This window comes from Lithobates pipiens, unplaced genomic scaffold (assembly GCF_037356315.1).
Source record: "Lithobates pipiens isolate NorthernLeopardFrog02 unplaced genomic scaffold, aLitPip1_a1.2 Scaffold_18, whole genome shotgun sequence".
NCBI classification, from domain to species: domain Eukaryota; kingdom Metazoa; phylum Chordata; class Amphibia; order Anura; family Ranidae; genus Lithobates; species Lithobates pipiens.
In genome coordinates this window covers 238067198-238080095 of record NW_027507758.1, presented here as the reverse complement: position 1 = coordinate 238080095, position 12898 = coordinate 238067198, and the positions used below count along the sequence as shown (strand labels likewise).

Below are 12898 nucleotides of genomic sequence, written 5' to 3'. Positions count from 1 at the left end.
TACGTACAAAAAAACATTGATTGCTTCTTGCTTAATAATTATAATGAGACTGGGTGAGTGTATAATGGAAATTAAGCTAGTCACTAGGTTGTGTTCTCCCTGAGTTATAGTAATATATATATCAAGTACAAGTGATTCCCTTAGCGCAATCAACCTTCAGTAAGTCACACCACGAGAACGTGAGTGACATAACGTGCAAAAAAAAACTGTCCCTTTGAGCGGAAGTTGAAATAACATATGTCCAAGCAGTTTCAGTTTCATACTATCTGAGCTGATTGTGGCTCTTTCATCATGATATAAAGTAGTAGTAGTATTTTTTCTCTCCTACTCGTCAATTTTATTTTACCTTAATGGGATTTCGAAATTTTAGGAAGAGGTAATTAATACTGATAAGCCTTTTGTGCCTATGTTAAAGATTTGGGCACTCATTTTAATTATTTCACTTTACCAGTCTTCGTTCAATACATGAGAGTGTACAAAAAATATCAAGTGTCAAAGGTGCTAAGAACAATATCAGGTAAAGAATATGACAGAACAGAGTTCAGAGAGGCTTGCACACAGCAAATAGCGTACTTTCACTGCTCATTTCCTGTGCTTGTTATTCTTGGCAGCTGGGTGCAATGGCTTTCATTATGCAAACATGAGGTCTGCCCAAAAACTTGCATGCGAGAAAATTCAAAAGTTTAGAGTGTTGTCCCTTCCTTTTTATGGTTCTGTAGCTCCTTTCCTCTTAGTAGTAAAGCAGAGTTTTAATCCTAATCAAACACTTGTTTTCTTCTCGTTTACAGACAACTGCAGCCTAGCCATGTGTATGAAATTCTTGATGCAAACAGGTACTTCAGTTCATTTACTTTCTTATGATATAGATGTAGTTGAAGTAATGTTTATTGTGTAGCGTGGAAACACAGACTATAATATAGGAAGTAGACATAGGTCTTTCATTGTGAATGTCTCTTGTCATGTGTCTGACCTGCAATATTGCTTCTTTTAGTTAGTGTAAGATCTCATCACAGAAAACCTCAGCCTATTCACCTTCTGTAATTTATGTTTGTTAAATAATCGCAGGTTATTACATCTACACAAAATATGACGGTGGTAATAAATTATTTAGGTATGAACACATTCCTTGTTTTCTTGAATGGTTATAAATAATTATGGCTAAGGTCTTAAGATTTCCACATGACTGGAGTGTGTTAAACTGAAAGTCTTCAGATGTTCTGAAATACTCTTTATTTCATCTGTTAACCACGTCCATATATTTTGAAGAAGACATCTTCAAAGGAAATACCTTAAACTGTTTACTGTAGGAGTTTAGGACAACTAGACAGTGTCTTCCTAGTATGGATTTTGGGGTTGAGGGGGACTCATACCTTAACCTCAGGGTTACAAGATGTACTGTTTCAGTTTAGGAGCATAAATCTTACATACAGTTTGCTATACAGTTACTGTGAAAAATAGATGCATAAAAGTTTTCAAGTTTTTTTTCTTTTTTTTTTCACGTTTTTTTTTTATATATAGGGGTATAGGGGAAGCCATTTTATAACACTGCATTAAAGTTTATGCCACATGAGGGGCAGACCCTGTGGTTGAAAACATTATTTTTTTCTTTTGCTGCATGAATTCTATTGAACATTTTAACATGCATATATAGTATACATATAGAGTTCATGTCTTATGTTAATATTAAATTAAGGTTCAAGAAAACCTGACCTGGTCTAAGACAGCTTGCAAGAACCTGTACTAGTCATCAAATCAATCCGTGCGTCCCTACTGGATACTAGGTTTGGGCTATGCATGGGGTCACCACTTCTACCAAACCCCCCCCATGGTGCTAAGCTCTACCCATGGCATTCAACTATGAAATGCCAAATCTTTTACTAGCCACTGAAGTTACTTAAACAGGCATCAGGGGTGTGGGGCTTAGCACTAAAAGGGGCGAGGCATAGCAGTAAAATCTGTGACGCTTTATCTCAACTTGGGCAGAAGTCAAGGCTACGCGTACATATTGGGGTTGATTTACTAAAACTGGAGCGTGCAAAATCTGGTGATCTGTGAAATCAGCTTCTAACTCCAGCTTGTTTAATTAAGCTTTGGCCAAAAAAAATGGAAGCTGCTTGGTTTCTATGCAGAGCTGCACCAGATTTTGCACTCTATGGTTTTAGTAATTAAACCCCATTGTAACTAAGGTTTAGATGGTTAGCACACATAGTCGGATTTGTAGATTAATACATGAGCTTACAGGCATAGCATCATTGTTACCTTTGAAACATTTAGGTCAGGTCCAGTTCCCATTTGGAGGATTTTGTTTTGTATAACGGCACCTATATACATTCAGGCACAATATGAATAGGCAGACCCTTGCAGTGTGCCTTGTAAACATGTGTACTCTGCTTATGTCAGTGGAGAGGAAGATGTGGGGGAAATAAGTTAAGGTACATTAGCTACTGGAGTGGTTGTTCTAACCTGTCTAATTTGTAGTTCTTCTGAGTGTGAGGGCACACATTGGCATGCGAATGATGCACACAGATTAGTAGCATATCAGTATATTTGTTAAGAACAGACAAAGCGAGTTGGATTCAAGGATTGCAGTGTTAAACATTTTGACCTGGTGGAATATTATTCATGTTTTTGGTATTGAGTATGTATGAAATGAACCATATTGCTTATTTGCTAGCTGAGAGGCAAACCTGAAACTGCTTAACATGGGTGCTCAACCTGTGGCCCTCCAGATGTTGCAGAACTACAAGTCCTATGAGGCATTGCAAGGCTGAAAATTACAAGCATGACTCTCAAAGGCAGAGGCATGATGGTTCTGAGGGTTTGATTTACTAAAGGCAAATATGCTGTTTACTTTGCAAGAGACGCTGCACTGTGAATGAAAATGTTCCCTAGAGCTTAGCAACTGTGGTAAGTTTCACTTTGCAAAGCATATCCATTCACATGTAAGGAAAATAAAAAAACACTAAAAAATAAAAAAATATTTTGCTTGCCCATGATTGGATGATGGAAATCAGCAGAGCTTCACCAAATTCACTAAGCTCTAAGGATAAATACCTTGCAAAAGCAATTTCCCCTGTAAAGTGAACAGTCTATTTGCCTTAGTAAAACACCTTAGTATCAGTGATCCACCTACCTATGCATGTAGCCTGATGTGATTATTAAGCGGTATTAACCTCAAAACCAAACAATTAATATATTGCAGCTTATCAATGCTTAGATGTGGTGGTTACATTTGTTTTTTTCTTAGGCTTTTTTTTTCCTGTTTTCATCTGGGGATCTGGCCAGTAATGCACCTTATGTATTAGAGCACCTCCTCTCTAGATGAATGAACACAGGGGGCACCTTTGAACAGCAGCATTGTCAGTATGGGGTGAGGGGAGTGTTGGATGTACTAGCAGATTTAGGTACACTACCAATGGAAGCCAGACTCCTGCTAACATGTTATAAGCAGTTACAGCAAACATTTTTTTTCTCTTTTGGGATAAAGGTTTTCCATAAATAAATAAAAGCTGATCAATGTAAGCACCCTTGCTAGTGTTAAATTGTTTGTCTCATCTATGTAACTGATACATTCTGCTGGAGAGATTTTTCTTTTGAAAAACTACAAATGTACTGGTCAGATCATCAGGTGAAATTTAAGGAAATCATTTTTAAAAACAAAACGAATGCAGCCTTCACATCTAAGAAATGGTAAGCTGCTATATAATAAATGTTTGCTTTTGGGTTTAATACCGCTTTAATTCTGGGTTGTCTGCATTAATAGTTCACTCAGTCTGCTATCGTTTTTAATCAAAGGCATATGGACATAATAGGGGATTACTGAAGCTCACTTTATCTAAACACTTTCAGATTGCTCTGTGAAAGTTTCATTCATCTCTAATTGTTGCCTAGGTTGTGTAAGAAGTTCATGTGTAAGATTCCAAGTTACTTTTAGTTCTCTACTAATACTTTTTTCCAGAGCGTATTTCGATTCCTAATTAACGCTTTGTTTTGTATGTCTAATAGGTTCAACAATTGTGATGACTAGATCTGCACTTTAGTTCAAAATTACCCACTGGAGCCTCCATATACCGATTAATCAGAATCAAGAGCGTGGAAATCTGATGTCATGCATTACAATTTAATGTAATATCCACATACTACTACTACTACATGAAATCTTTCAGTAGCTGACTTGAAGAGATTTTTGGAAAAATGGGAGAAACATTTATTTAAGGAGCAAAGTCACTCGAACTCCATGTGTCTATATAGCATTAAAGTAAGCTAGCACTGAAGACCAAGTGAATCAAAATGGACTCTGGAGACACCCTGTTAGGGCAAGAATCTACCTCAACATGTGGAGAATCTGACATAGTACCAAACAGATGGTGTCAAGAGAATCCAGCTGTAGTTACAATGAGCATTTATGATAGTCAAGAAGGAGAAAGGCAGCCAAAGGTTAACCATGAGCATCTCTCAAACCCAGCATCAGTACAATATTTTAGTTCCTTAAAAACAGGAGCACAAAATGAAGCCACTCAGCAGATGCAAGAAAAGCAATTCACGCAAAAACGCCCCGGTTCTTACACTCATCGGCATTCACTCTCATTTCCACAACATACTCTCCATCAACAGAGGTTGGTGCATAGCACAAAGCCTCACCAGAGTCTGGAAGGACATGCTTACCCTTATAGTCACTTGCCTGTTGCGCCAGAGGATTTATTCCTTCGAATGCATGGACACAGTGCTGCATTCTCCAGAAAAAAGTTTTCAGCACTTGCCTCATTCAGCCAGTATACACAAAAATCTACTGAGCAATCAGAAGACATTCATAAAAAAGAGCAAAAACCCAAAAAGCCTGGCAAGTATATATGTCCGTATTGTACACGGGCTTGTGCCAAACCAAGTGTGCTGAAAAAACATATACGATCTCATACTGGCGAGCGCCCCTATCCCTGTGTACCATGTGGTTTTTCCTTCAAAACAAAAAGCAATTTGTATAAGCACAGGAAGTCCCATGCACATGCTATAAAAGCTGGATTAGTTCCTTTTGCGGACTCTGCTATGTCCAAACTAGATTTAGAATCATCTTGTATTGATGTAGAAACAGAAATACATTCTGATGGGGAGCAGAGTACGGACACTGATGAAGAGACATTGTTACTAGTAGAAGACTCTGAAAACTCAATTTCCCAGATTCCATTGGATCTGGCTGTCAAAAGTGGGGAACTTTTAGATCCAGGTTTTCACACATCAGAAGAATCTTTAAGTGGCTCAATGAAAGTGCCAATACTGATAATCCCTAAAAGTGGAATTAGTTTATCTAGTGAAAACCCTCATTTTATAACACCTGAATTAATGCACAACCCATCAGTAAGCGGAAAAATGAATGAACCACATACTGCTAAACAAAAACTTGCACTAAAGATTACAGAAAAAAAAGGGCATGATTCAGAGAAGTCTTTAAATCTTTTAAGTCCTCACAGTAAAGGAAGCACAGACTCTGGATATTTTTCACGATCAGAAAGTGCAGATCAGAATATAAGTCCTCCAAATACTAATGCAACGTCTTATGAAGAAATCATTTTTGGCAAGTATTGTAGACTAAGCCCCAGGTCTTCAATGCAAAGTCAGGAAGCCAGTCTGTCAGTTGGTAACACTAGTGTGATGGAGGAGCATATTTCACAGTATATATCAAAAAGAGAAGAGCTTTTGGATCACAGTAAGTTGAAGACTATGAAGTCAAGATTAACTGGCATCCGTGTTTCTGAACTGCAGAAATCACAGCTCATTACAGAGTCTCTTGAAAGTGAATCTAAACTGTATCCAGACATTAACCAGGGCCAAACAGCAGTCTTTTTGGAAACTCCCAGTGATGTATCGCCACTTATAAGAAGTAACTCAATGCCAACCTCTTCTGGAGTAAGTTTAAGTATTCCACCATCTATAAGGGGCAGTCACTCATTTGATGAGCGAATGACAGGTTCCGATGATGTATTTTATCCAGGTACAACAGGCATCCCACATCAAAGACTACTGAGGAGGCAAGCTGCATTTGAATTGCCGCTGGTCTTGGAGGGTCATTCTGATTTTGATCCATATGTCAGAATGCCTAAAAATGCACCTTCTGGCTACAGCAGAAAAGCTCTACATGAAAAAACAGTTTCCTCAAAAGAGAAGAAAATGCCATCAATGTATGAATATACTGTCTCAGGAATTCATACAAAGAGATGGGATGAATACGAAGCCCACAAACTGGGATATAGAGATTTTCAACACATAGGTGGGATGAAGCCAGGAGTTGAATACTTTATAGATGCAATGACACCTTTACAATCTCGAGTTGGAACAATGATTGAAAACAGAAAGCGCAGAAAGGAGAAAAGTGTTGGAGACGAGGAAGATATCTCTGCTCCTTCAGATGCAGTGAACAGTTCAGCAGGTAGTCCTGCCAACATAGACTTTGATACAAAAACACAAGTCCAGGAACCTGGCAGGGCTAGCTTTTCTATTTCAGGGCAAGAGTATGTTTACAGTGGGCCTCAAGACATTGGTCGGTCACATCAACAGATGGGAAGTCCTGTACCTATATTAGATGAGTCTTCTTCAGACACTGATAAAATTATAGATATAACAAGTAGAAAGCCTCCTGGAAATGTTATATCTGTAATTCAACACACTAACTCTTTGAGCAGACCCAACTCTTTTGAAAGGTCTGAATCTACAGAACTACTTGCTAGCCAGTCAGCCTGCTCACCATCAGAAACGTGTGACAGTGGGAACACAATGTCCTCTATGAGTCCAGATTGGACACAGACATCAGATGTCTCAGAATCTCCAGGAAGACCATCTCCATCGCAACACTCACAGCAGTCTTCATATCACATGCCACCCAAATTGGTTCGCCAACATAATATTACAGTTCCGGAGATTCGTGTTACAGAGGAACCTGATAAACCTGATAAAGAACCAGAAATTCCTGTTAAAGAGCCTGAAAAACCCCCAGAAGAATTTCAGTGGCCTCAAAGAAGTGAAACCCTTTCACAACTCCCTGCAGAGAAACTGCCACCAAAAAAGAAACGTCTTCGGTTGGCAGACATGGAAAACTCATCTGGAGAATCCAGTTTTGAGTCCACAGGAACGAGCCTGTCCCGTAGTCCAAGTCAGGAGAGCAATTTATCCCACAGTTCAAGTTTTTCAATGTCTTTTGACAGGGATGATATAATCAAATCAGCTGTATCAGCTAAACAGGATGAAATTGGAAGGCCTCCAGAGTTTTTAACTGTTCCTCCTGGAGCATATTCTCTGTCTGTACCAGGTCACCACCATCAGAAAGAAATGAGACGCTCCTCTTCTGAACAGATTCCTTGTCCTAGCCTTACTGAGATACCTGAAATTCGAAGCAAATCTTTTGACTATGGAAACCTAACTCATGCCTCTGGGACTGGTGCTATCACTACAACTCTCTCTCCAGCCCGTGAAAGGAAAAAGTGTTTTCTTGTTCGTCAAGCTTCTTTTAGTGGCTTTCCTGAAAACTCCCAGGCAGAGCAAGAACAAACTGGAAGCCAAGAACAATGTGATCCACTGCATAGCAGTCGGAGGTCTTCACAGGTTGCTTGGCAGCTTTCTCCTTCATCATCTACAAACTCTGATGAGGCTGGAAATGTAGATGTTGGTACTTCTCCACTACCTGCATGTACCTCATCTCTGTATTCTCAGCAGTCTGTTTCTAGCTATGATGCATTAAGAAGTCCTTTAGGACTGCAGTCAGCCTATATTCCCAAGAGACTTTTGCCAGACCAACAACATTCATTTACACATCATGAGAAAGTTTTATATCCACCAATTCATAGTACCTTTCAGTTACCTTATTCTTCTGTTTGCATGGCTCAAGTACCAGCACCTCATCCACTTTTGTGGCCGTCTTGCATCGATCCTTTGCAAAGACACTTCCAGCACCATTTGCAAAACTTGCAAAAAACGTATTTCAAGTCACCAAGCCAGTCAGAACTACACTCTTCCTATTATCTTGATACTGCCCAAGAGCATACTGGATGCAAGCCTTATAATTATTTGCATACCATGGAAAAAAGCTGTCAGCCATATTTAGAATCTGGCTCATCTTTATCATCCTCATCATCATCGTCCAAAAAGTCTAAACACATCCTTTCAAAACTACAGAGAGATCACAGTGGTGGATCAAGTGATTCTTCCACTGACCAACAAATTTCTATCTCTCCTAGTGTTGGGCCTCTTCAGCCTTTGTCAGGGCCCATAGTTCCAGTCAGAATTCAGACACACGTGCCATCCTATGGTAGTGTTATGTACACTAGCATTTCACAAATTATTGTTACACATTCACAAACCAATAGCTCATCAATTGTTATATGCAAAGTGGATGGAAGCACATCACAGAAGATAATGGCAACAAATGCATCCATGAGAGGTTTGGGATTCAACATAGCCCAAATGTTAGCTCCTTGTGGAGAACTGGAACAGTATCCTATATGGAAAGTGCCACAGACATCACCACTTGGCATAGAATCTACAATACCGTTATGTTTGGTGTCTACTTCTGACAGTGCATCTAATTTTGGAGGTGGCAAAAGGATGCTTTCTCCTGCCAGTAGTTTAGAACTGTTTATGGAAACAAAGCAGCAAAAGCGTGTTAAAGAAGAAAGAATGTATGGACAAATTGTTAAAGAACTAAGTGCAGTTGAACTTAGTAATTCTGACATAAAGAAAAATTTGTCACGAACCTCAAAACCTCAGTTAGTGAGACAGGGTCACACAAAAGAGCAAAAAGATATTCTTTCTTCTGCTCAGACTCCACCGCCATCATTATCAAATTCTCCTCTTAACATTTCATCTAGTACAGAGAAGGAATTGTCTGAGTCCAAGATTAGTGACACCACTGAAGGACGAATGTCACCTGATGAATTTTATGATGAAGATGCTGCATCTGATATGAGCTTAAGCCCTCCCAGGACATCCTGTGAAACTCTTGAGGATGAACCTCCTAACAATAAAAAGTTGGGTGTAGGAATTTTAACACAAATGTCAGAAAGTTCAGGGTCAAAAGATGGGACTGCAAGTATACATGTTAAAGATGGATCTGAAATACAACAAATACTCCAGTTTCCCAGCTTGCGGACTACTACTACTGTCAGCTGGTGTTTTCTTAATTATGCCAAACCCAGTCATACAGAACAGGAATCACTGTCCTCTGTGTATGCTTCATGGTGCATTAGTTCCTGCAATCCAAACCCTTCAGGGCTTAGCACAAGAACATCTCTAGCACTTCTTAGATCTAAGCAAAAGAATACATTATCAATGTACACCACAGCTACTATGCATAGATCTGGAGCTGGAAAATTAACTTCTTCAAGAGGATGGAAACTTCAGTTTGCACAGGTAATGCTGCAATTCAGTATTTTGATTTGATGATATTATGTTTTTTAATATGCTGTATGAGAATACACAACTAAATGGTTTGCTAATACTTTAATTGTATAGTAATTACTGAATGTTAAACATTACTAGCACAGAAGCAATACAATGATAATTTCAATTTCTGGAAATGAATTATGGCGATAAACCTGAGGCTGTCTAATGAAAGATAGCCTGAGGTATATTGCCATAATTCGTATTTTACTATGACACTACCAACATTTATTAGGATTGCCCATGTACTTTGAAATATAGTGTTTGTATACTTAACCTTGTATCCAATGAACCATTGTGCATTAACCTCATGTAACTTTTACAGTGTAACCCTGGTTAAGGAATCCTCCAACAGTGCTAGAATGTAAAACACAGGCATTTTAAAATACAATTCTATATTTTATTCAGCTTATTGGGCAAGCAATGCTAGACATAGTGCAAGGAACAATTTATATTTTCGTTTTGCTGCAGTACTCATCTACCCTTTTCCCCCAATACCACATACACGCATAAATTCTAACTCACAGAAGCCTGTGATTTACAAAAAGAGTTGCAAATGAAGGTTCACTTCAGTTATCCAATCATGCAAAAAGCAAATCCCTGTTTACTTATTTAATATGCACATGGTTGAACAATTGAAGTGGATATTCACAATAAATTAAAGTGAATATTCACAAAATGTTGATTTACTAAAGGTAAATAAGCTTTCACTTTGCAAGGGAAGTTGCACTTTTCAGGGCAATTTTTCAGAGGTGAATGAGGGGAAGCTCTGCTGACTTCCATCGTTATATATCATTTCATTTTTTCTAACTTAGAATTTACATATACAGTATCTCACAAAAGCGAGTACACCCCTCACATTTTTGTAAATATTTTACTATATCTTTTCATGTGACATCCTTATAGAGATAAATGCCCTCCATGTCAAAGGCAGATATCATTTTTACAATCTTAAAGCGGGGTTCCCACTTAAAAAAAAAAAAAGTCAGCAGCTACAAATACTGCAGCTGCTGACTTTTAATAATTGGACACTTACCTGCCCCAGGGTCCAGAGATGCGGGGGATCAAAGCTCCTGCTTGGCGGCGCCGGTATTTTAACTGTGGGTGCCCGGCTGTGGCTTCAAAGCTGGGCACCCACTGCGCATGCGCGAGCCGTGTGGCGCAATCATCTGGGGCCTGTCACATGTCCCAGATGATTGACAAGAGGGAGGGGGGAGAAGCAATCTCCCTTCCTGTGCCAAGGGAAGTAACGCCAGGAGCCCAGGCGCTGAAGGAGGCAGACTATGAAGGACCCCCTAGCAACAGGGATTTAGAGGTGAGTAAAAAAAAAAATCTCCAAATGTTTTTTTTTTCTTTTTTTTAAGCACATTCATATTTTTTTTTTTTTTGGGGTGGAACTCCACTTTAACAAATGGTTTAAGACAAGCTCAGTTGTATGATCACTGCATCCAGAGTTCCTAATATACATCTTCCCCAATAACTTCAGTTTCAGCTTTTATAATACAAATATATAAATGTAACAAGTATTTTTTTTTACCTGTCCCAAAACACCAAATATGCATAAGGAAGGTTGGAGGGGAATGTGGTTCAAGGAATGAACGCTGTTTGCCTGTGTGTGTCCACATTAGCAAATTGTGTATGTAAAAAGGTGGGTCTAGCAGCAAAAAGGGCTACTTTCGTATATACATCTTTAACCACTTCCCTACCTGCCCATAGTCATATGACGTCCGCAGGAACACCCTGTCCCTCCGGGCAGGAGTCCAATGATTTCCTTGGCTTCCTGTCGGTATAGGGGGTGTGTCACTCGGGAGCCAATGCACGTGCCCTGTGGACGCAATGTCCTCCGGGCACCCGCGATTGCTGGTGACAGAACAGGAATGGGGATCTGTGTGTGTAGCACATAGATTCACGTCCTGTCAGGGTAGTATATAGCAACACCGATCGGTCTCCTCCCCTTGTCTGTCCCCTCCCCCCACAGTTAGAATCACTCCCTAGGTAACATATTTAACCCCTTGATCACCCCTAGTGTTAACTCCTTCCCTGCCAATGACATTTATACAGTAAGCAGTGAATATTTATAGCACTGATCGCTGTATAAGTGGCACTGGTCCCAAAATAGTCAAAAGTGTCCGATGTGTCTGCTGCAATGTCACAGTCATGATAAAAATCGCAGATCGGATATTTATTATAGCAAAAAGTATAAAATAGTGTTTTTTTCAAAATTCTCGCTCTTTTTTTGTTTATAGCACAAAAAGTAAATATATATCGCAGAGGTGATCAAATACCACCAAAATTGAATTTGGGTACAGTGTTGCATGAATGTCATTCAAAATGTTACATCGCAGAAAGCTGAAAATTGGCTTGGGCAGGAAGGGGGTGAAAATGCCCTGTATTGAAGTGGTTAAATAGCTGTTCCCCTTTCAGGATATAAGATTGTTTCTTTAGGGTCTATTATATGGTGTTTTTCTTCTTTTCTGAACAACCATTGTTTCATTGTTTTATTCCTCCTTAAATCAGGCCATTGATATCAGTCAAATCAACTTTGTCTATCAATGGATTCTCTGGCTAATGCTGGCCATAGATGAGATTTTTTATTTTTTATTTTTTTTCTGTTCAACCAGGCGGTTGAATGAAAACAAAATGGCTTGATTCCCCCGATCCACACATACGAATTGGAAGGGGGAATCCTCCCCACTGCGTTATTCTATTCTGACAGCAGGGAGACTTCCATGCCAACACAATACACTGATCAGCCATGCCGACCAGAAAGGGAGGAATGGATTGGTAATTACCATCTCCACATTGTTAAAATCATCAGTGGGGATTAAGCTTCCTCACGTGATCAGCCATCACCTCCCCTCAACAATATAAAGTGTCTCTATAGAACAGGCTCTACAAATGCAAGATTTAAGAACATAAAATAAATAGTAGCCCCTTTTCTTGCAGTCATTGATAAAAGGGTTTCATTTTTTAGGGTCCAGTCTGTTCAAAAGTGAATACATTTCCACATCAAAGACTCACAGTAGAAAAAAATCTTAACAAACCAGGATGTGTAGATATGGTCATTGCCTTGTTTTTCACTCACTTAGTAGATAAGAGTAAGGTTTTTGAGGACAGTAGAGGATATATGGTAAGATTGCTTATCAATTTTAAGACTACATATGTAGTATATATATATATATATATATATATATATATATATATATATATATATATATATATATATATATATACCTTATAGGGTAAGGTGTCCATGTAAAATTATGTATATTGATAAAACACAAAGATAACTAAAGGTTAGAATTAGAACATTTGAGAGGAATGCAGAAAAAGTTCCCTAACCCCCAAATTGAAGCATGTGGCCATGCAATAAAAAAAATTGGAAAAGATAAAGAGTTAAGCCTCATAAACACTACTAGTTTTTTTTTTTTTTTGGTTCAACCCAGCGAGTTGAACAAAAAAACAACTGACAGCT

General features: G+C 38.8%; 1 protein-coding gene across 6 annotated transcripts in view; it reads left to right on the top strand.

The window, feature by feature from the left end:
* The window catches only part of HIVEP2 (HIVEP zinc finger 2), a 304484-nt gene that overhangs the window by 264665 nt on the left and 26921 nt on the right, over window positions 1-12898 (top strand). For all 6 annotated transcript variants that reach the window (XM_077486702.1, XM_077486706.1, XM_077486701.1 and 3 more), the window contains 2 exons: window positions 789-833; window positions 4006-9393. In XM_077486702.1, the coding sequence (XP_077342828.1) occupies window positions 4291-9393 (5103 nt within the window). In that variant the 5' untranslated portion in view covers window positions 789-833; window positions 4006-4290. The remainder of the gene's footprint in view (window positions 1-788; window positions 834-4005; window positions 9394-12898) is intronic.